Source organism: Cotesia typhae, unplaced genomic scaffold (assembly GCF_013202065.1).
Source record: "Cotesia typhae breed Kobodo isofemale line unplaced genomic scaffold, CoteBio_Ctyphae scaffold_152, whole genome shotgun sequence".
Lineage (NCBI taxonomy): Eukaryota > Metazoa > Arthropoda > Insecta > Hymenoptera > Braconidae > Cotesia > Cotesia typhae.
In genome coordinates this window covers 9485018-9511452 of record NW_027423776.1, presented here as the reverse complement: position 1 = coordinate 9511452, position 26435 = coordinate 9485018, and the positions used below count along the sequence as shown (strand labels likewise).

Here is a 26435-nt window from a genome sequence, read left to right as displayed (position 1 = left end):
CTTTATTTATATTTTTATTATATATTTTATTTATACAATAAAATACACTATCAAATTATTCGCATCTACTCCACGTGATAGTTGAGAGATAACTTTTTTTTACCAGTTAAGTGCTGCCTCTAGTGGCAAGTTTGACAACTAAAAAGTAAATATTTTGGAGTGTTTTTATTTATTTACTTGTCACGAATAGTTTTAAAAAATGTCTCAAGTAATTTTAGATGAAGATAATCGCAAACATCTTGAATTTTTATCAAAACAACCACCACAAGGTATTAAATAATTAAATTAATTTAATTTAATTACTTTAATAATTTTTTTTAGTCCTCCAGGATTTTTGTAAATTAACCAATGATTATTTTCAAAAAGGACATAATTATAAACTTTATATTAATGCTGCTCGTAAGTTTTTAAAATTATTTTTTAAATTTTACTGTTAAATATTTTTTTATTCAATTAAAATATAATTAATTTTGTGTAGAAAAATTGGAGGTAGAGCCGAATAATATCAAGCAATCAATTGAAGGATTGATTAATTTATTGATAGAATCATGCAAAAATAAGGTATTTAAATAATTATACTGAAATTCAGAGGGATTTAATAATTGAAAAAAAATGTTTTTACAAATAAATTATGAGAAGAAGAATTTATTTAAAAAATTTCATCTTTAGAAAATTAAAAAATTTTTTTTTTATTTTATTTTTAATATTTGAATTTTTTTTTTCTTTAATTTATTTGTTAAAAATGATTAAATGTCTTTTAATTTCAGTATCATATTTTTAAAAATAAATTTCTAGTATATTGTTCAAGAAAAATTAAAAAATTATCAAGTGTGTTAATTTCAATATAATTAAATAATAAATTATATTTTAGCTAATAATAAAATCTAAATTTATTTTTCAGTTAACTCCTGATGATTTTAAAGAATTAGTAATTTCTCTCGGATTTATTGACGACAAAGAACCATTAATAACTAATTTATACACTTCTAAAAAACCAGAGTTAGAATCATCATTATCAAATATCGGTTTTAAATTACCCGAGTATCATAACATGGAATGGAGATTTGAAACTCAAGTATTTAATTTTATTTTTTCTTATAAATAATCCTAATTTAAAAATTACCATCAAAAAAATTAATAATTAAAATACATAATTTTAGATTGCATCAAGATCAATGTTGAAGCAATGCGATCCTTTTGTAACAATGGACTTTGCTCTAAAGAATTCCGACGATTCCCAAAAACTTCAGCACATTATCCTCCAGTCGGATGCTACGAACTTGCTACACGTTGCCGAAGAACTCGAAGCAGCTTTGCTCGAAGGACGTAGCCAACAAATTCGTAAGATTAAACGATCAGTAAAATAAATTACTTTAATTTCACCTTAATAATAATAAAAATAAAAAAATAATTGTATAACAAATAATACCTTTTAATCTTATTTGAATAAACTGATAAAATAATGTAAAATAAATACTATAATTGACAGTGGTATAAATCAAATATGACATTTATCATTACCATTGCTGTGAATTATACTTAAGTCCATCTAGCAAAAAATTCAATGTCAAGATTACAAGAGTTTGATTTGAATAATAAATGTGATATTATAATTTTCGCCGGCTTCGGAGGTTTATAAAAGCTATCACGAAGGTTCATTGATTGTGCTGAGCACCGAGTCAGTACCACAGAGTATTAATGAACTACATCTGGAGAAAACGAGTGAAATAAATTTTTTTAAAAATGGATACGACTTTGATACACTCAGCCATGGAGAATGTAACATCAACGATTGAGTCAATCTCAACGATTCTACCAGCGTCCTCACTATCAACAGCATTGACGACAACAGCAGCTTCTATGGAAGCTTCACCTTTATCTGGAGTCGCTTTGATATCACACGCTGCTCTGTCGATGGGACCTCACGCCGCGAAGCAGTGGATGCGATACAGCAATCAGACTGTCGCGGACAAAGTGCCTGAAGAGATGCTCCACTTGGTCGACCCGCACTGGTATCAATACCCGCCGATGCACCACATATGGCACAAAGCCCTGGGAATAGTGATGGTTGTGATTGGAATTCTCGGGTGGACTGGTAATGGCTGTGTTGTTTATATTTTTCTAATCATGCCTTCTCTTAGGACACCCAACAATATTCTGGTCGTCAACCTGGCTTTTTCCGATTTCTTGATGATGATTATCATGTCGCCGCCTATGGTCGTCAATTGCTGGTTTGAAACTTGGGTACTTGGTGAGTTATTCAATGTATTTTTACACAAAAAAAAAATTATTTGGATCAAGTAAATTTTATTTTTTATTTTTAATTTTTTTCTTGATTCAAGTTAATTTTATTTTTAGTGCATAAATTTATTTTATACATTTTTTTTTTTTTTTTTTTTTTTTTATTTTTAGGACCGCTGATGTGTGATATTTATGCAATGTTCGGTTCATTGTGTGGGTGTGTATCCATTTGGACCATGGTGTTGATTACTTATGATCGTTATAATGTTATTGTGAAGGTAAATTAATTAAAATTTTTTTTTAATTCCTCTCATAGTTTTTTAAATTTTTTTACAAATGAAATTCTTTTTCTTTAATAATGTTTTCAATAAAGAAAATTCTAAAAATTTGTACAATATGCCGGCTAACTTAATTTTCATAAAAAAATTTCACTTTTAAAAATTATGAATGAAAATTAAAAAAAAATGTATTTTATTTGTTTTAAGACAAACTTAAAAATCATCAGTTGTGTTCTGGTGTCTTCAGTTTCATGACAAGTCAAATAAAATTTTTTTAATAAATTTTTCTTCAAAATTTTGCCAAACAAATTGATAAAAATTAAAAAAAAAAAATTGATTTTTATAAAAAATACTTAAAATAAATTTTTTTTTTTCAGGGAATGGCAGGTACACCATTAACAATACCCAGAGCAATAATCCAAATCTCAGTTGTTTGGATATTAGCTCTTGCCTGGTCACTTCTTCCACTATTCGGATGGAACAGATACGTCCCCGAAGGTAATATGACATCCTGCGGAACAGACTATTTAACTAAAGATTGGTTCTCAAGATCATACATCTTGGTCTACTCTGTATTCGTTTACTACACTCCACTCTTTACCATCATATACTGCTACTGGTTCATCGTATCCGTAAGTAAAAACCAAAATTAAAACTTAAAAATTTTCTAAGCGAATTTTCTGAACCAAAGGCCGTAGCAGCGCATGAAAAAGCAATGAGAGAGCAAGCAAAAAAGATGAACGTAGCATCTCTACGCAGTGGAGACCAAGATGGTCCTAGTGCAGAGGCCAAGCTAGCCAAGGTAGCACTCACCACAGTGTCACTCTGGTTCATGGCATGGACACCGTACCTGGTGATAAATTACGCCGGTGTTTTCGAAGCTTCCTTCTTATCACCTCTGTTCACAATCTGGGGATCTCTTTTCTCTAAAACTAACGCTTGCTACAATCCTCTTGTCTACGCAGTCAGTCATCCAAAATATCGCGCAGCTCTTCATGAGAAATTACCCTGTCTAGGTATCGGAGCTCCTCCGCCGCCGAAGAGCGATGACAGTACATCAACTAAAACTGATGCTTGAATGACTGATAAATTTAGGGCCAGGATTTTTGCTTTAATTTTAAAATAATATCAAATTTTTGATATTACAGCGAAATTATTCCAGGTCGTATAAAAAAATTTTTGAAACAAAAATTCAAAATTTAATTTTACAAAAAAAATATCTAATGATTTTTTTTTTTAGACCAATTAAAATGCTGGAATTTCAAAATTGAGGTTTTTATAATTAACAAAAATTAATTTGTGAAAATATTTGTCATATAAAAAAATTATAAAAGACATTTATTGTAGAAATTAAAATTTATCCTAACTTTTTTTACAAGACTAATATTTTAAGCAAAAATCTTGGGCCAACATAATTAATTTATTAGCAAGTATAAAAATTAATTACCACCCCGATAAATTAATATTTTATTTATTAGACTTTAATAAATTATTGATCTAATATTTATTAATTATTACTGTCATAAAAACAAATAATTAATTTTATTGTTAATAATTATTGATAAATAATGTAAAGGATAAATAATAAAAAAATATTATTTTGCCTAAAGGGTTTATTTAATAATAAAAAATTAATGACAGATACAATATTGCCAATTGTTCAGACATGCGGTGCTGGTGAACATTGATTTAAATATTCTTACAATGAAGCCACATACTAGTGAGGGTTTACCGTCTTCAAATGCTTATAATCTTCAGAAGACATTAAGATTAACAATAATAAAATAAGCTAAACTCATTGTATCGCTTGGGTGATAAACGACTCTTGTTGTGGTGCAAAAAAAAAATCGTAAACCCTCAGCGATTTATGAATCCTTATTTTTTTATTTTCATCAACCTTACAGCCGCTGAACAACATAAATAATTGGTTACACTGGTGCCCGGTGAATAAAGCGCAGATCATCCAATTGTAATTATTATAAATTTATAAACTAATTTATCACAAGTTAAACGGAATCTCCACAAGTACGGAAATTTGTTTATAACATATTTTTTTTTATTTATATTTTAATTATTTAAGATGACCTGCACTTCTTCCTATTTCTTCATACAAATCACAACTCACCTTACATTTTAAAATATATAATTACACAATATATACAATTCTTAATAAATTAAATGAGCCAGATACTTGCAATAGATATTATTATATCGAAATTATTCAAATTTTACAACTTTTTAAGAGTTTATTCTTGCGAGTATTCCGTTTACTGTTATAAATTATTCTCGAGACTTTTGGTAATTAATTACTGATGACTCATTTTAATTTTATTGTCTCGATTTAATTAACAGCGCTTACGCGTTGGCTTTTTCACCTTCAGTAGTAGTGGTCGCTGTGGAAATAGCATCGCCGTCAGATGATTTGTCAGCGCAAGCCAATGATGGGAATCGTGCGAATAATGCTGCTCTGTATTTAGGGTGACTAATAAAATAAAATAAATTATTTATTAATTTAATCAATGAAGAATATAAATTAATTATAATATTGAAGCTAACTGACAATTAAAAATTTTTTTTTAATTTATGTAACAATCAATTACAACAAAAAAAAAAATTCTTTAAAAAATTTTCACATGTATAAATTTTTTTTAAATAATTTTATTGCTATAAAATTAGAAAAAAAAATTTCAGTTAACTTCTATGTCATAATTATTTTATTTTATTTATATTTTATAACTTACCTGATACCATAGACAATTGGATTGTACACAGCATTGGCTTTAGCAAATACTGACCCCCAGATTGTGAAAAGTGGACTGATAGTTATGGTTTCAAAAATTCCTGCGTAATTTATTACCAAGTATGGAGTCCAAGCCATAAACCACAGGGAAATAGTTGTTAATGCAACCTGTAATTTATTTAATTTTTAATTTTATTTTTTTTTCAGATATTTTTCAATGCAATAATTAATTAATTAATTATTTAATTAATTACCTTAGCAAGTTTGCACTCAGCGCTTTGATTTTGATTTTCCTGAGACCGAAGAGATGCGACATTCATTTTCTTGGCCTGTTCTCGCATATTCTTCTCATGAGCAGTTACAGCGGAGATTATGAAGTAGTAACTGTAGATGATGAGGAAGAGTGGCAAGTAGTAAACAAACACAGAGTACGCTAGGATGTATGATCTTGAGAACCAATCTTTGGTGATGTAGTCAGTACCACAAGCAGTCATGTTACCTTCCGGTACGTATCTGAAATTTATTTATTTATTTATTATTTTATAATTGTCTTCTGATAGATCAATAATTCTAATTTTATTTTACCTGTTCCATCCGAAAAGTGGGAAGATTGTCCATGCAAGACAGAACAGCCAGATACCCAAGATTCGTAGTAATGCGCCGCCAATAGTCATTGGCTTGGCTGCTAAACCTTTAACTATAACATTGTACCTGTCAAATGCAATCGCTGTCATCGACCAAATGGAGGTACATCCGAACAGGGAACCAGCACAGGCATATAATTGACACATCAGAGGACCAAAGACCCATGTTTCATAAAAGCAATTGATTACCTAGTTAGAAAAAAATTTTTTAGAATTATTCATTTAAAAAAATTCTCTGGGGAAGAAAAAAAAATATGATACTGACAGTGACAGCTGATAATTTTTATAAATTTTTTAAGACATTAATTATGGTAAGAAAAATTTATTCAAAAAATATAACACTCTAATTGGCAAGTATTGAAAAATTTTTTTTTTAATTTTATAGCAATTAAATAATTATGAAAAAAATTTCTATTCATTCTTTTATTTTATTTAACAAACAAATTTGTTCCAAAAAATAATTTTTTAATTTTTACAAGTCAATTTTTTTTATTTTTTTTTTTGTTATAATTTATTTGTTAAAAAAATTTCAAAATATCTGCAAAATTAATTTTTATTAAAATTATTTAGATTAATTAGATTATTGGTTAAATAGTTGGCAGATTAATTAATTAATTAAATAAATAAATTATTATAATTATCACTTACCATAGGCGGAGCCATAGTAAACATCATTAAAAAGTCTGAAAAAGCAAGATTGATAACCAATAAATTACTGGGTGTCCTTAAATTTTTAGTCGAGGTGAAGATGAAGACAACCATGCCGTTCCCAATAACTGAAACACAACCGAGACAGCCAATAACAAAACCAAGGATTGCATGCCACAGTGGATTCATCGGTGGGAATTGATACCAATGGGCATCAACTAGGTGCAACATTTCCGGTAGGACTTTGTCGACCACCGTTTGATTGCTGGGTCCGCGAGACCAACCACCGCTGCCATATGCGGCAAAATTGGGACCCGTTAACACCGTCATCTTCAAAACAAATATTTGTGTTAATTTATTTTAAAAACATTTAATTATTTCTTCTTTTACAGATAAGAAGAATACTGTTACCGTAAGGAAGAAATAAATTTTTATCTTGATGCCTCTAAACTGGTACTTACTTTTTAGAATTATTAAATTCTTGGAAAAAATTGTAACTAAACAAACTAATCCAAGTTTTGTTAAAACACGGGTACACAAATTTAGCAGAGGATTATTGTGGTGAGGAAGCGGAGTGGTCCACTGTCGGATGCAGCTCGTCCTGTTGCTCAGAGTTTGCTTTAAATATTAAGCGATAGTCGAACAAGTACTCACAATTTGTACCCCTAGTTCGACATTCACCCCGCTGTGCCCTCAGATGTTTACTATATGTACTTAAACTTACGTATAAGTCGGCAAATAGTCTTAAGACGTTGTTTATTGAGTTAAGGAGGACTTAAGAATACCTGAGGACACCTTGCGTGCTCCAAACGGAAACCATATAATTTAATCAACAAATATAGTGTACACAAATTCGTGTACTTTATTATAGAAAATAAATAGGAAATAAATTCTAGAGTCAAAAACAAGATCAAGATCACTCAGTAACTTAATTTAGATTATTTTATTTTAATACTTTTTTTATTTCTTATAATTACTTGCTTTTTTTTTTAATTCTTGATAAATATGTAATAATTTTAATGTAAATTATTTTTTTATTAATTAATTATTATTATAATTTTTAATTATATCACATTATATGGTTTCATAGACGGATTGGAAGTTAAATAGCTTTAAATTTTTATTTTCTTACAATTATTATAAGTTTGTCCTTGAACTTCAATAACTTGAATTATTATTTTATTTTATTATTCAGAGTAATTAATTAAAGATATTAAAATTTGAGAATTTTTGATTTTTTAAATCAATGAAAAACAAGTAATATATTTTTTTCTTATTTTTCAAATTTTCTACATATCAAATTTCTTCTTTTAATTTTTTTTAATAAAAAAAACTATAAAAATTTTTTAATGTCAGCTAATTTAATTTTGATATTAATTATTTTTTTTTTTTTTTTTTCACTTTTAGATAATTATATAATTCTTTTTTTTATGATTATTATTCGTTTTTAATAAGTTATAGAGTTTTTAAGAAGAAATCCAAAAATCTCCAGATGTCATTTTTAAAAATTTAAAATTTTACGCGCGAAAATCTCGATATATCGAATTTAAAAAATCGATATTTAAAAATATTTTTGGCGGAATAAACAATAAATATAACCTCTATTTATAAGTATAATCATAAGTATCACTTGTAAACCGTTAAGTAGTTGATTAATTGTTTTTAACCATTTAATTATGATCCTGAAAGTAGCAAACTTCTAATAATTTTTAAAATAAAAAAAAAAAAAGGGTAATTAATCATTAAAAAAATTAAATTAAAAATTTCACAAGTAGGAATTTGTAAAAAATAATTAATGGAATTTTCTTATGATTAATTTAATTTTTATTAGATGTTTGTTAATTTTATTATTAAATTTAATTAATTAAAAATAGTTTCTTATTCAATTAAAAAATTTATAATAATTTTTAATTATTAAAATAAATAATATTTATAAGGATAATGGAATATTTCGCCAAAAACTGTATTTGTAAAAAATAAATACTGTAAAAAAATAAATTACAGGTAGACGACTGATAAAAAACAAAAAAAAATGGATGTAGATAATCAAGAAGAAATGATGGAGTCGGATACCGAAGAAGTTCCTAAAACAGTCGCAGAAGTCCTGGAAGAACTAACTCAAGCTTGGCAAAATGAAAAGGCATCACCAGAAATTTTGAAACACATGTCTGACCACGTAGACGGTCTTCTGGAACACATAACTTGTATGGAAGTAAACATCGAGTCGCTTCATAAAGACGACTTACGCGTAACGATTCATCGAATGGAGATAGACCGCATCAGGTACTTGATAACGAGCTACCTGAGAACGCGATTGGAGAAAATAGAGCTGTATGCTATTGATATTATCAAGGAAGAAGCTAAGCGCAGTCAAAATAATCGCTACTTATCAGACAATGAGCTCCAATTTGCTAAAGATTGGACTACCAACATGGAGACACTCTTGAAGAGTGTTGTTCTCCAACATTTGCCGGGTAATTTTCAGGAGTTGGAGATTGACAAGCTCACTGTCAAGCCTAATTTAAATTCTCATGTTTTTATACATGCTAACAGAGCTGCTGAAGGGATTCTCATCCCAGGAACTGACAGAGAATTAAATATCGCTGAAGGCTCGCAGCATATTGTTCAATACAAAGCTGTTGCTCATTTAGTTAAAGATGGTTCGGTTCAATTACTTTAATATTATTTTTATACGTACAAATTTGTAGATATTTAAGGAATTTTTTTTTACATTTATATAAAAAATTATTTCGCGTTTAAAAAATTATTAAGGGTGTATAAAAAAAAATTTTTTTTTTCGGAAATCGACGTAGTTTCATCCGAAATGTGCAGAAATGCTAAAAAAAAATTTTATACGCCCTTATAGCTCCCGGGACCCGCCTCCGATAGCATAAGGGCGTATAATAAAAATTATAGAATTTTTATTATACGCCCTTATGGCATCTGTAACGCGATTTATAAATTGCATAAATATTTTTTTATTAACGAAATTGTTAGTCTTGTTTTCACAATGATTAATTGTATAGGTCATAAGGATTAATCAGTAATTGTTTTTTTATTAACTTACTGTATATTGTAAGATAGTTTAATCAATAAAAAATGTACATTATATTTATAAACTTTGTATCATAAATTGAACAATGCTGTGTTTAAAAAAAATAATTATTTATAAGTACAAGAGAGCTTAGTGATAACTTTATAAGTAACTCGAAAAATATATTCTTAAGTCTTTAAGTTATCGAGTATTTATGTATAAAAATTGGTACTTTCATTTTTAATTATTATTGTCTTAAAAAAAAAACATTTTTTACTTCTTATGTTAATTATTTCAGGTGATTATTAAAATATAAAATATGTAGGTATTTGGACAGCGTTTTTTTTGTGCTTATCTATTTTAATTAAACTAGTTTGTTATCAATTAGACCTTTTAAGTTCATGTTTGATTATTAAAATGTGAACATTGTAATTAATTAATTACATATTAAATATTTTCTAAAAAAATATTTACTTCACAACAATATATATATTTATTCAGAAATGAACTCTGTATTTGGTCAAAAAAAAAAAAAAAAAATAAGTATCTTATTAAGTGAAGATATTAAAAAAAAGTTAGCATTAAGTAAATAATTCTAAGTAAAATAAAAAAATTAATTAGTAACTTAAAAATATGTTTAAAATTTATGACTTTGGTTTTCCATTGACTATTTGATTAGGTTCACCGGCAGTGACTTTATTATTGTAAGTTTCTTCAGAAATTAATTTAAGTTTATCACTCATAGCTTTTCCAGTTTCACTGAGCATTTTACTAAAATATCCATCTTTATTTTTCAGAAGTAAATGAGGATGATCAAACTCGACAATTCTGCCGTTGTCCATCACAAGCACCCGATCACTGTCCATGATCGTATTAAGGCGATGCGCGATGGTAAGTACAGTGCAGTCCTTAAATTTATTCCTAATAGTCTTCTGAATAAGCGCATCAGTAGCAGGATCAACATTGGCGGTAGCTTCATCTAAAATCAGTATTTTATTATTTCTGACAATAGCCCTCGCAAGACACAAGAGTTGTCTTTGCCCAGCACTGAAGTTGCTTCCACCCTGAGTGACAATGTAGTCAAGCGACGGAGCGGCATTCTTCAGCTCAACCTCCTCCAAAGCAGCCCAGATGCTGGCATCATTGTACTCGTGAAACGGATCAAGATTGTCCCGAAGAGTAGCAGAGAAAAGAATCGGCTCTTGAGGAATAATTGAGAGTCTGCTTCTTAAGTCATACAGGCCAATTTTATTGGTACTGAGCCCGTCGATGTAAATGTTACCGTCAACTTTAGCCAAGTTGAACAGAGCAGAGATCAGCGAAGATTTACCAGCTCCAGTGCGTCCTACGATGCCTACCTTTATTCCTGCTTCAAAGGTAACGTTCAAGTCTTTAAGTACTGGCGCATCTTCCTCACTGTACTTCAGATAAACATGATCGAAGTTAATTTCTCCCTGACTGGGCCAGGTAGCGGCTGGCTTTTGATTAACGTCGCTTTCAAACGGACCCTCCTTGTCCAGCTTTGTGAACTGCAGCACTCTCTCCACGCTGGTCATCTGGGTCATAGCTTCAGCGGTGGATCTTATCCCGAACTGGCACATGCCGCAGAGGATGAGAATTTGCGAGACAACCAAACCTACTGGTCCAGCAAAAGTGTTATCATTGTCCATGATAATAAAGCTGTAAATAGTGCAAGCGACAAATGCAATCGTAACCGCGTCGAGCCAGAAAGAGAACCAAGCGCTTGAGAAAACTATTGTTGAGAACGCCCTGGTGTGGACGTCTTGATAAGAGTCAAACTCTTTACGCACCAGCTCCTGGCTGTTAGCTGACCTGATGGTCGTCAGTCCGGCCATCGAGGAGTTTACGTGCGTGAAAATAGGACTCTTGGTCACTCCCTCCAGCCGCTTTACATCCTGAGCCGTCGCCAGGTAAATATTTTTAATCAACCAGTAAAATAGTATCATGACAGTTATCAAAAAGGACATCCACCAATGTACGATTATTATTTGGATAAATATTCCCAGCATTACAGCGTAAATTTGAATCGCCTCTACCATAAACTTCGGCAGTTGTTCATCAACACACCCGATGTCTTTTGAAAATCTGTTTAAGATTCTTCCTGAAGAAGTCGTGTTAAAGAACTTCATTGGCGCTTGCAGCAGACAAGCGAACATTGAGTTGTGCAAATTTTTGCTGGCGTTCATACAAATTTTGTAGAACAGTAAATTTCTGGCTGTCGTCATTATTACACAAAGCGCAATTAAAATTCCGTAGATATACAGTGCAGTGTCTCTGTCGTAGAATTCTTGACTCGTAGAATTAGCAGCGTGACTCTTCAAAGTTTGGTTAATTAAATCTCCAAAAGTTTCGTTGTCAAATGTTGAATTTTTGTCTAAAGTTGAATTAGCATCCAAAGTCTCATTAGCGAAAAGAATTTTATCAGCTTCAATTCTAAACTTCATTTCTTCTTGCGTGGTCCAAAAAGCTACCCAGTAATCAGAGCCGCTGCTTCCAATTTGACCCAAAATGGTGAACGAGAGCCAAATTAGCAGCATCATAATCGACCCTCCTGCTCTGAAATACTTCCAAATTAAGGACTTAGTAATATTACCTTTAGCCATAAGCTCCTGAGTTTCCTCCGGCTCTTCACTCTCATCCTCCGAGAGTCCATTGGACACCGAGGTGTCAACAGAAGGCGTAATTTCTCTCTCTACCGACGGGTTTCTTTCCGCTTTATCCGTCGCAGCATCCATGAGTTTCAAATGTTGCTGATCAAAGTCCGCGAAGCTTCCTTGCTTCTCAATCACTCCATTGTTTAGAATCATTATAAAATCAACGTCCTTCAAGTACTGGACTTGGTGCGTAACAAGTATCCTTGTTTTATTGCCCAGGTACCCTTTGATACAATCTTCAAATAAACTCTTTCCCACGTGGGTGTCGACAGCCGACAATGGGTCATCTAGAAGGTAAATATCAGCGTCTCTGTAAACAGCTCGAGCTAAATTAATTCTAGCTTGCTGTCCGCCACTTAACGCAGCTCCGCGCTCGCCAACCAAAGTCTTGTCTCCCTGAGGTAGTTGTACAAAATCTTTTATTAAGGCACAGACTCGAGTCACTTGTCGATAGCGAGCTTCGTCGTAAGGCTGTCCGAATAGAATGTTGTTTCTGACAGACCCGGAGAACAACCAAGGTTGCTGACAAGCGTATGACACTCTACCACCAACTGTAACGTGTCCGTGGTTGGTGGGCAGCTCGCCTAGAATTAATTGAAGCAAAGAACTTTTTCCAGCACCTACTGGACCAATCAACGCGCACAATTGTCCGCTGTTAATTGTGATATTAATATTGTAAAGAGTATTTACAATAGAATTTTCTTCCCAAGTAGCGCTGCCGTCTTTTATTTTCACAGTGGATTTATCAGCGGGTGCGGAGGATACCATCAATGGTTTGTTGTCTTCTAGCAATAAAAATTGCTCCAATCGCTTGACAGATACCAGACCCTCCGCGATCGCTGATATTGCTTGCGGGCAGTAGATCGCCATTGTTAATTGCAGTCTATTTAAATGCTGCGCTATTGAAAATACAATGTCTGCGGATGGGCTGTTACCAGCCAGCACAAATGCCATTATGGTCAAGTAAAGTGTAATACGTTCGGTGAAGACAAACGTTGCGTAATTAAATCCCTTTAGATAAGACATTATTGTCAGTATATCGATCTCATATTTACGCGCTATTGAAACCAACTGCTGGAATGGCTTTTCCCAAGTATACATTTTTATAACTTGGATCCCGTTTATTATTTCTGCCATCAGGCGCACTCGTTCGTCTGTACGCTTTGCGATTTTGTTACGGAATTTGTAGGTCCATTTGCTGAGATACATCTGCAGTGGGATCACCTGGATTGCCATGAAAAATATTCCCGCGAGAAATGCTGCTCTGACGCTTTGCCAAATTAAATATCCTGTCGCTACTACTTGGAACGGCAGGATCCAAATGTAGTGGAGGAACATGAAGAGATAGTCAAATCTTGCGACGTCGTTTGACAGCAAGTTCATTATCTGCCCGCCGGCTATTTTGTTTGCTGCTGGTGTTGATAATTTTAGCATCTGAAAATAATTGAAATTTAAATATTTATTTTAATAAATTTATTTATTTTTTTTACCTTCCGGTAGACCAATGATGAACATGCCACTCTTACGCGCATTCCAAACTCGGTTTGTTTTGAATTCATATGGTGCTCAAGTAGCCCGAGAACGAATGATAATAATATTACTATAGATGCATATGTGTAGGCTTCGCTGGTTGAACTATCGGATCGTGGATCAAAATGCCAGATAAGAAGCCCCATTACATACGGTTGGAGTATTCTGAAGTGTAAACATCATTTGTATATTTAGTTTCTGTTATCATATTCATGCTTAGAAATTAATTTTAATTTTCATGATACTAAAATTGATGAAAATTAAATTAGCCGATATTTAAAAATTTTTATAATTTATTTTATTGACTAGAATTTAAAAATATTTTTAAAAAATTGCATTTACAGTTTTTCAAATTTTTTTAATAAAAAAAATTATTAAAATTTTCAAATGTCGGCTAATTTAATTTTCTATTTAATAAATTTAAAATATTTATCCAAGCTTGATTTTTTTTAATTAATATTATTATAATTAAAATAATTATAAATTACCTGAAAGCAGTGCCCAGAGCCACAAAAAATCCAAACAAGCTATACGATAGCAAATATGTATTTTTGAGAGCAGTATACAATTTTGGTGATCTTTTTTCTTCACGCGCTGCATCTTGCTCCTTTTTCCAATTTCTGAAACGATTAAATAAATTTATTAATGCCTATTATCATCACAATTGATAAAAATACTTTTATGAATCAATTTAGCTTCGATAAACGTTCGGATATGACATGAGACATGAGTTAGAACGCTCGTGACTTTTAATCTGTTGACCTAAGTCATTAATTCTTTAAACTTTCCTTACAAAATCTATTTATACTTCAATAATCTTGATCTAAAATTAAAAAAAAAATTTTCCTCGAAACTAAAAAATCAATTATTCCTCTAATTATTTTTTATTGAATAAAAACAATTTTAATAAATTGCAATTGCAAAGAAACGCGAACAAAACATTTAATAAAGTCTGCGTATGTATAATTATTTATTAATTGTCTTCACAATAATTTATTTATTAATATAATAATTAATTACCACATAAGCCGTCTACTACTTTTATTACCATAATGCTTTTTAATACCAAATAAAATTTATCTTAATAATTTTCCATTACCTCTCAAGGACATCTCCAAGCGGCTCGCTCCGGTCGTCAGGTAAAACATTTGGCAAATCTTTTATTTGCAAATCATGAGTTCTTCCGTATAAAAAAAAGGGATTCATCCACCTGTTGAATTCATTGCGTAAAAAATTTAATTACAACTTACAAACAATTAATTGTAGATAAAAAAAAAAAACGTTATCACTTTTTTTAATCACTGCTAAACACTTCCTTTCATTAAATTAAATTGTGATAAATTTTAATATATATATATATATATATGGCAAAAAAAAATAATAATTAAGTTAGCCGACATTTTTAATTTTTTGATTTTTTTTAATAATTAAATTAAAATAAAAAAATATTTTTAAAAAATTGTTTGTATAATTTTTTTAATTTTCTATATGTGAAATTTTTTCTATTTTTTTTTTAAAATAATTGTTCAATAAAAAAAAAATAGTAAAAATTTTTAGATGTCGGCTAATTTAAAAAAAAAAAAAAAATTGACATGTAGAAATTAAAAAAAATTAAAATTTTTTAAAATAATATTTTTAACTGAATTTTTTTTTTTTAATTAAAATTGAAAAATTCTAGTGATTGCTAATTTTAATGTAATAAATTAAAGCCGAAGTAAATTTATAGAAAGAAGAAATAAATAATTTAAATTAATATTAAAAAAAATAAATAAATAAAAAATAATTACCAAAATATTAATTTACTAAAAATATTAGCTGTCAATCTTGGATTTGGATTATCATATTTCTTACTGCTATCCATCACTACTTATCCTTATTGATCAGCAATCTATAAACTTGGTTTTAATCACAGATGTGGTTTTATGTTCATCAATGTAACATTCTAAAATGAAATATGAGTAATAAAAAAATATATATGGGTATAACTAAGTACAATCATCAATAAAAATTGCTATATGGGTTATACATGACGAATGACGACATGTATCTGTAACTGACTGATCATGACTGTTGAACTACTGGTCTACTACTGATTACTAAAATAATCAAACCCCTCTTCGATGTTTTTACTCATGTACAGTGGCTTTATCATATGTTTGTATATACATAAATATAGATTTGTATGTTAATATATATATATATATATATATATATATATATATATATATATATATATATATATATATATATATATATATATATATATATATATATATATATATATATATATATATTTACATCTATAAATATTATAATCACTTGGAGATTATAATTAATGCACTAAAATTAATAATATTGAAGTTAGCAGTCAGCTGTTAATTTAAAAAATTTTTTTAATAAATCAATTACAATAAAAAAATGCTTCTAAAAATTTTCACTTGTAATTTTTATTAATTTTTACATGTCAAACTATTTAATTTAATTTTTTTTATAATAATTTAATTGCCAAAAAAATTTTTAATATCTGTCAACTTCAGTGTTATTAAAATTACCATAATTCTTGTCAGCTGATGATTTATTTAATTTAAAAATTTTTCTAAACAAAAAAAAAATAAAAAATACAACAGATAATTTTTAAATGTCACTAATTATCGATCGTACTGTTGTCAACTGCCATTGGTTATTTTTTCCAGATAAAAAAATAAATAATTAGATAATTGACAAAGGTTGGCGTCCTTTATCCAGGTGCACGTATGTCAAAACAAATTAATTTTTTTTATTACACTTGTAGTTACCGCAGGTATGTAATTTTTAATGGTTTAATTTATAAAATAAATATTTAACAAATTTAACTAATGTTTTTATTGTAAATATTATTTCTTAGACGTCAAGTGAGAGCATAAAAAGTCTGAGATGTTAAGAGGTTATGTAAATAACAACAGGATTAAATTGTCACAAGGATTTAAATGGCATTTTCTCTGAGAGCTGGTACCAATTGGTGTCATGATTTTCCTAAGCTCGCTAGAGAGTCAGGATTTTATTTTAATGTTCATCGCAATAAAGTTAGAGTTGATTGGAATCGGATAAGTAAGTCAAGTAGCAATCGAGAGTGTCCCAGTTTTTGGTCTTTTGTGATGTTGACTCTATATATATATATATATATATATATATATATATATATATATATATATATATATATATATATATATATTTATTTATTCTACTACGTAATTCTCTAGTTTATGAATTATAGCTATTCAAGTATTTATCAATTTTTTCTGATTTTTATCTGTGTCATAAATTTGTTCAATTTTTTTTTATTTAAATATTCACTTGTGTAAAAATTATTAATCAATTATTACCAGTAAATTTTTAATTTAATAATTTGAATTTTATTATTAAATTTTTATGAGAATCAATTTAGCAGATAATAATTATTTAAAAAAATTTTTTTAACAAATAAATTTTTTTCAAAAAAATTATTTTTTAAAAAATTGCATTTTTTATTTTTTTAAATTTTTACATGTCAATTTTTTTTTTATAATTTATTTGTAAAAAAAAAATTATAAAAAATCTGTGAAATTAATTTTCATTAAATTTTTTAGTACTGATTTTTTTTATCTTTTTAGATAAAATTTTATATTCTTAAAAAATTATAAAATAACATATTACTTACTTGGATCAGCTTGAAAATAAAAAATAAATAACACTATTTCTTCTTATCTTAATAACAAGAAAAAAAAATTAAATAGACCAAAAACTGGAGCATAATTAATTTTAAATAAATAAATAATAAAAAAAAAAAAAATGTTTTTCAGGTTCTATAGACATAGACCGGCTGATACGTGAACGAGATTTTTCAACGATAGACGAGAACATAAATAACGTAGTAGACTATAATTTAGAAAGCGAGTATGACATAAAAATCCTTGATTCAAATTTTGTAAAATTATTCCGACTTGCCCAATTATCCGTGGAGTACTTACTTTACTGTAAGCAGTACCTAGACCACAGTGTAATAATTTTAAAAGATGAGCTGCGTTTGAAGCTGGAAGACAACGTGAAGCTGAAGAAAAATTTAGCAGCCGCTGAAGATTCTGTAAAAGAATTGAAAGAAAAATTGCGTGAAAATTATAAATTATTCGAGAAGACATTAACCGACTCTCGAGGAGAAGTTCACAAGTGTCCTTTTTGCCCGAAATCATTCAAATCTGCTATTTTTACGAATTTACATATCAACAGGCGGCATTCAAACTCACCACAGGTGTCTATTTTGTCGCCCGTACACGATCAATATAAAGCAGAAACCGAGAAGCTTCACAATGAAATAAAAACACTCAAGGAAAGACTCAACCAGACTGAGAGAATTGTCAGAAATGAATCTAGTAAATTGTACGAGAGTATCGAGCTACGGGAGCGAGATAAATATGAAAAAAACTTGGAGGTAAAAAATAATCATCAGGATAAGATAGAGGAAGAACACCGTAAGTACCGGGAAGAAATAAGTAATCTGACTTCTATGTTATTCAGCGAAATAAAAAATCTTAAAGTTGAAGATAAGAAATCTCAAGTGGATGAGACCGAAAAATTTAAACAGTTGCTCAAGAGCCAGGAGGATGAGTTGATGAAATTGCGCGATCAAGTGCAAGAGCTCTCGCTTGATAAATCTAAACCTGATATCGAAGGTATACAGATTAAATTAAAGGCCCAAGAAGAGTACTGGCAGGCGAAGCTAAATCAATTGGAGGATCAGCACGCTAAAGATATCGAGAAGTTATCTAATCAATTGCAAATTACGCAAGACTCAGCAATGTTGATTAGAGATGATTATGTAAGTAAAATCAAGGATATTGAAGAGCGATCTTTAGACAGCGGGAGGTTCCTCAGTCTGAAAATTTCGCCTGCGCGTCGCAGAAGAAGAGCTGAAAATTTTGTTACCAGTTTGGTAGAAAGAGAAAGACCCTCGGAGTTGAATAAATTGAGAGAGGTTGATAAGTCTAGATCTGATAGCGATGAATCGGTAAATAAATTCCGGAAAATACTGGTCACTTCTGCTGATGTTCATGATAGTGTTCAGCAGAAGGTGGGTTTTAAAAATGACACTGTTTTGGGCAAGGGAGGTAAGGAAATTAATTTTAATTCTTGGACTGTTAATGATGGTGTTAAGAAGCTGGACCAAAGTATTGAGAAGAAGAAATTTAATGTTAAAGATAGTTTTAAGCCTATTGCAAGTCAAACCAAAGAAGAAAAAAATAGGATGGATGTTTCGAGCGAAGAAAGCGAGTCTGAATCAAGGGGAAGCTCGGAATCTGGAAGCTCGGGAAGTGAATCGGAATCTAGATCTGAGTCGGAAACGGAGACTGAATCTGAAGACTCAGAAGAAACGGATTCGGAAGAAAAGGTTGCTGTTAAAAATTTTAAAGCCATAGAAAATGATAAAATCAAAGAAGATATCAGAAAAAAAGTCTGGGAAGACTTTGAGCAGAAATTAAGAGACCTGGGGATTGATCCAGACTGCGATGAGATCTCCGAAGAGATTTATAAGCGCTCGATGGAGATGGTGAAGCACCACCGCAATCTCTCCGCGAGAAAGTTTGGGAAGTTTGAAGAAATACGTCGGAGAATTCTCAACCAGTTGCATGATAAATTTCCCAAGCATGAAGTTAGAAAATCGCCGCTTAGAAAACTTGTAAGTAGTGTTAAGTCGCGGGCTGTCAAGGCGTTTAACAATCCTTCACCTAGTCAAGAACACGTGCCTAAATTAAAGTCTAAAGTGATGAGTCCTGAGAGAAGCGTGAGCAATAAATTTAATATGGAGCTGCTGCCTAAGAAGATCAGCCAGCAGGAGCTGCCGGTGAGGAGAGGAAGCCGGGATGCTAACCCGATGTCGCCTGGTCATGAAAGGTACACACCTAGTCCTAGTAAAAATAATGCAAAGCCTTTTAGTCCAGAGCCAATTGTCGACACTAAATTGTCGCACTCTTATGAAAGTATTAAAGATTACATGAGAGATCTTGGGAAAAAATCTTCCCCTTCTTCTGGGTCACCTCTGAGGTCGCCGTACTTAAACAAGGCTCTAGCGACCTCGACACCGCACAGAGCCGAGATAAATGTACTTCCTAGTCATCGCGCGTCTGTTTCTGATTTGTCTAGTCCTGTTGCGAAGCCACGTGAGTTTAGTTTACCCAGCTCGCCTAAGAACAGCAAGAGTGTTCTGAAAACTACCAGTGGATCCACTGGCAGCTTGGTCAAGAAGAAAGTTCTGTTTGATCTTGAACCGATGACCGACACTTCGGAGAAGATTGACAAGCCAGAGTCTAATGGAGTTATTTCTTCACTTTCTAAAAATAAAATTAATGATGAAGATGATGACAGCGAAAGTGATTATGAAATTTCGAGTATTTCTGAAGAAAAATCCGGTTTTAAAATACTTGAGCCAGTTAATAATTCTAATATTGTTTTAAAAACGTCCCAGAGTGAAAAAATAGCACAGATATCACGGAAAATAGAATCTCAGTTGAATTTGACGAGACACAAACCTGCTGGGGCGGTAGAAGCTATGTTCAAAGGTTTTAATCTGCATGAAGATGATAATGATGAGTCTTCGGCTGGATTCTCGGTAGACAGAAACTATGTTAATGTACAAAGTTTTAATAAGGTGATTAAACTTCCGCAACCTACTCCACGAACTCAAAGACTTCGTGTGAGTTCGCCTGATAAATCTGCTGACAAAGATTCTAATTTAGATAATGACATTGATGAAATACTTGGCTTAGAATAAGATTTATTTATTTATTTATTTATTTATTACCTGATCGCACAAATTTGAATAGCTTGTTGGGTTTGTTTAATATTTTTTTATAGTTATTTTTTACTGAGGAGTGCCTTCTAAGTCACTGAGTGTGTACAAAATTTTTTTTAATAAAAATAGTGACTTAATTTAGTCAAGCTTTTTTATTTTTGTTAATTAATTATGTACAGTTGATTTAATTAGGGGGAATTTAGGGGAAAATTGAGGAATATTTAACCCTCTTTCCAATTGTAAGCACATTGAGCACATCTGTAGAAAAGAGTCATAGGCTCATCAGCGGAGCGCGTTTGAAGCTGCATGAAGTAAGCTCGCTTGTATGAACAGGTAGGACAAGTTACTTCGGTTGAGTCGACGTTCTTCCAGGCTTCTTCACCACCAAGGACATCGTCGATTTCTTTCAGCTTAGGGTAATTTCTCGTTGATATTTTTCGGGTTACTTTGAATATGTACGGGCAAGTTGGACACTCCAGGCGCATTTGGCGGTCTTCTTCGATTTGGAGAGCGTTTCCACATGTTGGGCAGAATAACAACATTTTTCTGTAAATAAAATTAAAATTAGTTTTTGTTATATTTATTTTAAGTTTTTTATTGATTTTTTAATAAATTTTTAGTCTAAAAATTAATTTGTGTAACAAAAAAATTTAATTGAAAAAATTAAAAAAAATTAAAACTGTAATTTTTTTTAAATAATTTTTTGGAAGAAATTTATTTGTTAAAAAAAAATTAAAAAATTGTCAAGTGACAGCTAACTTTAATGTCATGTTAATTTCAAATATCATAATAACAACAATCGCACGGAAAATGAATGTGAAAAATTCAGATTAAAAAATTTAGCGTCTGCAATTATGTTTATAAAATTAATATTTCTAATTAAGTAAGAAAAAATTGATTATTTACCTTGATTAAAAAATTTTATTTGTTAAGAATAAATCCTGATGATATTTTTATAAGAAACTTGTATCACAACAAACTTTAATCCATGTGATAGCTGATAGTTGACTTTTTTTAGGTTATATGAAAACTCAACTAGGAAAAGATAAAGAAGAAATCTGAATTTATATTTTACCAACATAATGGCGGGATACTTAATAAATTTTGATTTATTAATAAAATATTTATAAATAAATTAGACATGAATTACAAATAAAAAAAATATATATTTAATAAAATAATAAGTTACTTTTTACTTTTTATGAAACAAAAAATTTAAACTAATAAATAACAAAAAATTTAATTAACCTCTAACAAAATTCCGATATTTTTTTCCATATTTATTATAATACTGAAGTTAGCGAACAGCTGTTATTTTAAAAAAATTTTTTAACAAATTAATTACAATAAAAAAATTCTTCTAAAAATTTTTATTAATTTTCACCTTAAAAATTTTTTTTTAATAATTTGATTCCAAAAAAATTTTTAATATCTATCAACTTCAGTGTTATTATTTATTTATGACCTCTAGAAAGAAATTAAATAAATAATTATCATTGATAAGGACAAAGCAATTCAAAAACATTAGCCCCGAAACATTTTAACGGATGGTTAGCTATAAAAAATTTGAGCAAAGTGTCATGAATGTCATTATCAGCCGGAACATCCGGAAGAAGACTATTAACAATAGGAATAATTTTTGCGAATGGTAGCTTCGAATTTTCCAAATTGTGTACAATAAGATAACTTTCCGCGTCTTCTTCAGTCATGGACGAAGAATTATCAGCAGATTTATTAGCAACTTTGTCAAAAGTCACGGATATCTTGTCGACTATCATAACAAACCCGCTCCTAACATTTGACTGCATCAAAGTTTGAAATTCTTGACTCTCCAGCAAATCAAGAGTAATATTCAGAATATCTTCCAGCTTAGCATTATTTTCGATGTTCAAGTTCTGTGGAAACACGTACTGTCTAAAATTTTTGACCGGGTCTCCCGATTTATCATCTAAAATACTGGACATAATGCCTAAATAAATTTGCTCCAGTTCTTTTAAATTAAATTCGTCTTTCAGCGAAATGGACCTCAGCACTTGTTCAACTTTTCTTTTTACAAATAACGACAACTGCTGGATGCCTCCATCCATGAAGTAATTGGTCAAATTTAAATAAATTTCCTGGATCCTTTTAAGCTCTCGCTCTTCGTCGGGCTTAGAGGAGGTATCAAACATCGAGGCGCTGATTATATTCATTTGGAGCCGCATGATTAGCACCAACATTATGTCAGCGTAAATAATTAATACGGACTTACAAATAGAATTAACTTTTAATTCGTTCCAACAGGCTATTTTATTACAATTGCCGGCTTTCAGCTGGTCTACTATTTCTTGACAGGAGATTAATTTCAGGACTGAATTTTTAACACATCGTCCCAGGTTTAAAATTGCTTGGGCACATGATTTTTCAGTGCACTCGTAATGCTGCTTTCGCTTTGAATTCAACATCCTTTGTTGCACTTCTTGCTTGTGCCATTCTATTATTTTATATTTACTGTACTTTAAAAGACCGAAGTAAGTGCCAACGATAGCTCCGCCGATGACAAACTTGCGACTGTGTCTTCTCAGAAAATTACGTATGCTTCCAAACATATTTATTTTATAAAAAATACTGCTTTAATGGCACTGGGGTGAATTTTCGAAGAAATTTTATTAAAAACTGTTGTTGTATTTGTATTCGTGTCGCTGTTGATGTATTTGTTCTTCTCAGATTCATAACATTGGTTTTAATCTAGAAAAAAAAATTTATTCATTTTAATGGCAGTCATTTAAAAAAAAAAAAAACTTTACTAAATTTATTCACTACTTGATACTAATTTTATTCAACGCTAAGTTTACTCAGTAACAATTGTATTCAATGTAAACTTTACTCAATAGTATTTTGTAAGTGTTGACGTGCTTTTAAAAATTTCTATTAAATTCTTTTTTGTTTAATAATATGTTTACTTTAAATGAATTAAAAAAAAATTCTACTCAATAACTTTATTCTTAAAAAATAAAATTCTATTGTTTAAATAATTAATGACACTGAAGTTGACAGACATTAGACAATTTTTTATAATTTTATACTAATTAAATTATTATGAAAAAAATTACAAGTGGAATTTTTTAAAAGCTTTTTTATTGTAATTGATTAGTTATAAAAATTATTTAAATTGACAGTTGTCAGATAACTTCAGTGTTGTAAATAATTAATGTAATTAATTTTTGTGTCATATTTATTACCTTTGGAAGAATATGTCTCGTTGTATTGGAGTAAAATTTTGTTTGTTAATTTTAATTAGACGGTTCTGAAGATGTTAGAAATAAATAAAGATTTGATATTCGTAATAACAACGTGGTATATATAAATATATTCTGTTAGTTTAACAACAACTAACTTAGTTGTACATTTGTCAGCTGGAGTAATAATAATAATAATAATAATAATAATAATAATAATAATAATAATAATAATAATAATAATAATAATAATAATAATAATAATAATAATAATAATAATAATAATAATAATAAGTTATAAACAACGCCACTAGGGAACTGAGCTGCCGCCTTGCGGCCAAACGATAAATCAGAACAGTAGGTAAGACAGAAAACTATTATTTCAAAACACTCCCACGCCCATTCAGTGCTTGTTGACATTCGACACACTATTATGGCAGTAAACATGGATATTTTTAAATTACCAATAATAATATTATTATTTACAACAAATACTTTTGTAATAACTGAAGAAGAATTTTGTTCGATTGAGAAGCCATCATGTTCTGACGGAAAACAACTTGAAGAGTTAAGCGGTAACCTCGAATTTTTTTTTGTTTATTTATGTTAATGACAGTTAATTGTATACATAACAATTCAAATTTTTTAATAAAAAATTGATATTAAATTATAAAGAGTTTGGATTAAAATTTATGACATTAAATTAAGCTGTCACTTCACAATTGTTTTAATTTTTTTTAACAAGTAAATTATAGGAAAAAAAAATTATTAAAAAAAAATGGAATTTTTTAAAAATAATTTTTTTGTTACTGAAAATTAAAAAATTATCAAGTGACAGCTAAATTTAATGTCATTTTAAATTTTTAAGAAGAAATAATTTTTTTTTACAAATCAATTTTAAAAATATTAAAAAAAAAAATTATAATAATATTATTATTATTTATTTCTTCTTTAAAAAAATTAATATTTATCAAAATTTTCTTTGAGCTTAGTTTAATAATAATTAAAAAAAACTCTGAGAATTATTTATCAGGCTAATTATTATTATTATGATAATTATTTTCAGATCTTGATAACAATTACAAGGACTATTATGACTTAATAGCAAGAGCTGAAGATGATTACAAGGAGTGTGAAGCGAAAAAATGCGGCTGTTTTACTGACGTTATCTCCGAAGATCTTGAGCCATTTAAATCAGAGGGTATCAGTAAAAAATTGATTGATTATTCATTATCCAGAGGAACTATTTATCAGATAATAAATGGAGAATTATTTAGATCTAAAGAATGCATGTTTCCATCAAGATGTGCCGGAATTGAGCACTTTATTAATAAAATCATCGCTAATGTGACAGACACTGAGTTTCTGATTAACATCCGAGATTATCCTCAATCAAGCAGACACTTTGGGACTGCGCTGCCCATATTTTCTTTCAGTAAAGTAATTTTTTAGTGGTTCTTGAAAACCAGCTTATTCATTCGCTAAAAAATATTATTGACATAAGTTGTTGAATAATTAATAGTAATAATTTTTTTAGACTCCGGAGTATTATGACATCACTTATCCTGCCTGGTCCTTCTGGGAAGGAGGCCCTGCCATCTCATTGTACCCCCGTGGGCTTGGCAGGTGGGACCAGCACCGCAAATCTTTGGACAAAGCCAGCCAGGAAAATCCTTGGGACGAGAAAAAATCACAGGCGTTTTTTCGCGGCTCAAGAACTAGCTCCGAGCGTGATAATTTAATTTTGCTCAGTCGGGAACAACCGGAACTAGTTGATGCTCAGTACACAAAAAATCAGGCCTGGAAGTCTGACGAAGTAATACAAAAAAAAATTTTTTTTAGTAGGGTCAAAATTTTTGCTGCAAATAATATTTTTGCCATAATATGAAAAATTTCAGGATACACTTCATAGACCTCCAGCTCCAGAAGTTTCATTAGAAAATCACTGCAAGTACAAATATTTATTCAATTATCGCGGAGTAGCAGCTTCATTTAGACACAAACATTTATTTTTGTGTAATTCATTGGTCTTCCATGTCGGTGACGAGTGGACTGAATTTTACTACTCTGCAATGAAGCCTTGGATTCATTATATTCCAGTTTCCAGCGATGCTAGCAAACAAGAACTCGAGTGAGTATTTAAAAAAAAATTTTTTTTTATGTATAATTAAATAATTTATTTTATTAAATAAATTTTCATCTTACAGACGACTGATTAAATTTGCACAAGACAACGATGAAATATCACGAAAAATAGCTCAACGTGGCCGTAATTTTATTTGGAAAAAATTACGAATGTCGACAATAGACTGCTATTGGAAAAAATTACTACAAAAATATACAAAACTTCTTACTTATAAGCCAACAAAAAGAGAAAACATGCAACCGATCAATCGGAGATGACAATCATTCCAAAATAATTATGACTTTAGTTAAATTGCACTGTATTTTCTCAAATATTGACATTTTTTAAGATATAAGCTCATCCCGATGTTACACTCATCAAGAGCTTTCATTTGAGTACCCACATACATTTTTGATATATTTTTCATATATACATATATGTAATATATATAAATATATGAAAAATTGATGTCTTAATTTATTCTCTTAATAATGTAGATT

General features: G+C 29.9%; 9 protein-coding genes across 14 annotated transcripts; 5 read left to right on the top strand and 4 right to left on the bottom strand.

Moving 5' to 3' along the window:
- Positions 1–131: 131 nt before the first annotated feature.
- LOC141536575 (COMM domain-containing protein 2-like) lies at positions 132–1426 on the top strand. 2 transcript variants are annotated; one of them, XM_074257195.1, is made up of 5 exons: positions 132–269; positions 322–399; positions 479–561; positions 902–1075; positions 1161–1426. In XM_074257195.1, exons 1-5 carry the CDS (start codon positions 200–202, stop codon positions 1365–1367), a joined length of 612 nt encoding a protein of 203 aa, XP_074113296.1. In that variant the 5' UTR covers positions 132–199; the 3' UTR covers positions 1368–1426. The 2 variants fall into 2 exon arrangements, with proteins under 2 accessions (XP_074113296.1, XP_074113298.1); XM_074257197.1 differs by having other exon boundaries at positions 149–269; positions 330–399.
- Positions 1427–1611: 185 nt separating this feature from the next.
- On the top strand, positions 1612–5606 carry Lop2 (long wavelength sensitive opsin 2). Of its 2 annotated transcripts, XM_074257189.1 has the most exons (5): positions 1612–2251; positions 2413–2519; positions 2897–3151; positions 3211–3321; positions 5467–5606. In XM_074257189.1, exons 1-5 carry the CDS (start codon positions 1744–1746, stop codon positions 5491–5493), a joined length of 1008 nt encoding a protein of 335 aa, XP_074113290.1. In that variant the 5' UTR covers positions 1612–1743; the 3' UTR covers positions 5494–5606. The 2 variants fall into 2 exon arrangements, with proteins under 2 accessions (XP_074113290.1, XP_074113289.1); XM_074257188.1 differs by lacking the exon at positions 5467–5606 and having other exon boundaries at positions 3211–3951.
- On the bottom strand, positions 4382–7535 carry Lop1 (long wavelength sensitive opsin 1). Of its 3 annotated transcripts, XR_012480747.1 has the most exons (7): positions 7013–7535; positions 6552–6881; positions 5845–6092; positions 5514–5772; positions 5261–5427; positions 4645–5001; positions 4382–4426 (listed from the first exon to the last, which is right to left on the bottom strand). XR_012480747.1 is itself a non-coding variant. In XM_074257191.1 (6 exons), exons 2-6 carry the CDS (start codon positions 6879–6881, stop codon positions 4875–4877), a joined length of 1131 nt encoding a protein of 376 aa, XP_074113292.1. In that variant the 5' UTR covers positions 7013–7535; the 3' UTR covers positions 4382–4874. The 3 variants fall into 3 exon arrangements, 2 of the variants coding, with proteins under 2 accessions (XP_074113292.1, XP_074113293.1); XM_074257191.1 differs by having other exon boundaries at positions 4382–5001; XM_074257192.1 differs by having other exon boundaries at positions 4382–5001; positions 6552–6586; positions 7013–7534.
- Positions 7536–8171: 636 nt separating this feature from the next.
- Positions 8172–9963, top strand: Sld5 (DNA replication complex GINS protein SLD5). Its single transcript, XM_074257194.1, has 2 exons — positions 8172–8282; positions 8556–9963. The coding sequence occupies exon 2, from the start codon at positions 8584–8586 to the stop codon at positions 9229–9231; it is 648 nt and encodes a 215-aa protein (XP_074113295.1). The 5' UTR covers positions 8172–8282; positions 8556–8583; the 3' UTR covers positions 9232–9963.
- A 144-nt stretch (positions 9964–10107) lies between these two features.
- LOC141536566 (ATP-binding cassette sub-family C member 4) lies at positions 10108–17884 on the bottom strand. Of its 2 annotated transcripts, XM_074257179.1 has the most exons (6): positions 17777–17884; positions 15578–15732; positions 14890–15000; positions 14279–14410; positions 13751–13955; positions 10108–13694 (listed from the first exon to the last, which is right to left on the bottom strand). In XM_074257179.1, the coding sequence occupies exons 2-6, from the start codon at positions 15649–15651 to the stop codon at positions 10230–10232; spliced, it is 3987 nt and encodes a 1328-aa protein (XP_074113280.1). In that variant the 5' UTR covers positions 15652–15732; positions 17777–17884; the 3' UTR covers positions 10108–10229. The 2 variants fall into 2 exon arrangements, with proteins under 2 accessions (XP_074113280.1, XP_074113279.1); XM_074257178.1 differs by lacking the exon at positions 17777–17884 and having other exon boundaries at positions 15578–15916.
- On the top strand, positions 16360–20733 carry Dzip1 (DAZ interacting zinc finger protein 1). Its single transcript, XM_074257180.1, has 3 exons — positions 16360–16590; positions 16675–16877; positions 17609–20733. Exons 2-3 carry the CDS (start codon positions 16757–16759, stop codon positions 20569–20571), a joined length of 3084 nt encoding a protein of 1027 aa, XP_074113281.1. The 5' UTR covers positions 16360–16590; positions 16675–16756; the 3' UTR covers positions 20572–20733.
- Polr3k (RNA polymerase III subunit K) lies at positions 20563–21654 on the bottom strand. Its single transcript, XM_074257198.1, has 2 exons — positions 21499–21654; positions 20563–21138 (listed from the first exon to the last, which is right to left on the bottom strand). The coding sequence occupies exon 2, from the start codon at positions 21132–21134 to the stop codon at positions 20814–20816; it is 321 nt and encodes a 106-aa protein (XP_074113299.1). The 5' UTR covers positions 21135–21138; positions 21499–21654; the 3' UTR covers positions 20563–20813.
- A 293-nt stretch (positions 21655–21947) lies between these two features.
- Pex3 (peroxisomal biogenesis factor 3) lies at positions 21948–23968 on the bottom strand. The gene is made up of 2 exons (XM_074257193.1): positions 23814–23968; positions 21948–23319 (listed from the first exon to the last, which is right to left on the bottom strand). Exon 2 carries the CDS (start codon positions 23178–23180, stop codon positions 22086–22088), a length of 1095 nt encoding a protein of 364 aa, XP_074113294.1. The 5' UTR covers positions 23181–23319; positions 23814–23968; the 3' UTR covers positions 21948–22085.
- A 139-nt stretch (positions 23969–24107) lies between these two features.
- LOC141536570 (O-glucosyltransferase rumi homolog) lies at positions 24108–26327 on the top strand. The gene is made up of 5 exons (XM_074257190.1): positions 24108–24385; positions 24877–25250; positions 25348–25626; positions 25709–25941; positions 26018–26327. Exons 1-5 carry the CDS (start codon positions 24244–24246, stop codon positions 26211–26213), a joined length of 1224 nt encoding a protein of 407 aa, XP_074113291.1. The 5' UTR covers positions 24108–24243; the 3' UTR covers positions 26214–26327.
- The last annotated feature ends 108 nt before the right edge of the window (positions 26328–26435 follow it).

Bases quoted from the DNA above. Each gene is read 5' to 3' on its own strand.
- LOC141536575 (XM_074257195.1), top strand. From the start codon at position 200: ATGTCTCAAGTAATTTTAGATGAAGATAATCGCAAACATCTTGAATTT. The intron at 270-321 runs GTATTAAATAAT...AATTTTTTTTAG, and splicing joins ATCAAAACAACCACCACAAG to TCCTCCAGGATTTTTGTAAA. The intron at 400-478 runs GTAAGTTTTTAA...AATTTTGTGTAG, and splicing joins ACTTTATATTAATGCTGCTC to AAAAATTGGAGGTAGAGCCG.
- Lop2 (XM_074257188.1), top strand. From the start codon at position 1,744: ATGGATACGACTTTGATACACTCAGCCATGGAGAATGTAACATCAACG. The intron at 2,252-2,412 runs GTGAGTTATTCA...TTTTATTTTTAG, and splicing joins GTTTGAAACTTGGGTACTTG to GACCGCTGATGTGTGATATT. The intron at 3,152-3,210 runs GTAAGTAAAAAC...TCTGAACCAAAG, and splicing joins GCTACTGGTTCATCGTATCC to GCCGTAGCAGCGCATGAAAA.
- Lop1 (XM_074257191.1), bottom strand. From the start codon at position 6,881: ATGACGGTGTTAACGGGTCCCAATTTTGCCGCATATGGCAGCGGTGGT. The intron at 5,773-5,844 runs GTAAAATAAAAT...AATAAATTTCAG, and splicing joins CCACTTTTCGGATGGAACAG to ATACGTACCGGAAGGTAACA. The intron at 5,428-5,513 runs GTAATTAATTAA...AATAAATTACAG, and splicing joins CTGAGTGCAAACTTGCTAAG to GTTGCATTAACAACTATTTC.
- Sld5 (XM_074257194.1), top strand. From the start codon at position 8,584: ATGGATGTAGATAATCAAGAAGAAATGATGGAGTCGGATACCGAAGAA.
- LOC141536566 (XM_074257179.1), bottom strand. From the start codon at position 15,651: ATGGATAGCAGTAAGAAATATGATAATCCAAATCCAAGATTGACAGCT. The intron at 15,001-15,577 runs GTAATTATTTTT...TGAATTCAACAG, and splicing joins TTTAGTAAATTAATATTTTG to GTGGATGAATCCCTTTTTTT. The intron at 13,695-13,750 runs GTAAAAAAAATA...AATTATTTTCAG, and splicing joins CATCATTGGTCTACCGGAAG to ATGCTAAAATTATCAACACC.
- Dzip1 (XM_074257180.1), top strand. From the start codon at position 16,757: ATGGCATTTTCTCTGAGAGCTGGTACCAATTGGTGTCATGATTTTCCT. The intron at 16,878-17,608 runs GTAAGTCAAGTA...AATGTTTTTCAG, and splicing joins AGTTGATTGGAATCGGATAA to GTTCTATAGACATAGACCGG.
- Polr3k (XM_074257198.1), bottom strand. From the start codon at position 21,134: ATGTTGTTATTCTGCCCAACATGTGGAAACGCTCTCCAAATCGAAGAA.
- Pex3 (XM_074257193.1), bottom strand. From the start codon at position 23,180: ATGTTTGGAAGCATACGTAATTTTCTGAGAAGACACAGTCGCAAGTTT.
- LOC141536570 (XM_074257190.1), top strand. From the start codon at position 24,244: ATGGCAGTAAACATGGATATTTTTAAATTACCAATAATAATATTATTA. The intron at 24,386-24,876 runs GTAACCTCGAAT...AATTATTTTCAG, and splicing joins ACAACTTGAAGAGTTAAGCG to ATCTTGATAACAATTACAAG. The intron at 25,627-25,708 runs GTAATACAAAAA...GAAAAATTTCAG, and splicing joins AGGCCTGGAAGTCTGACGAA to GATACACTTCATAGACCTCC.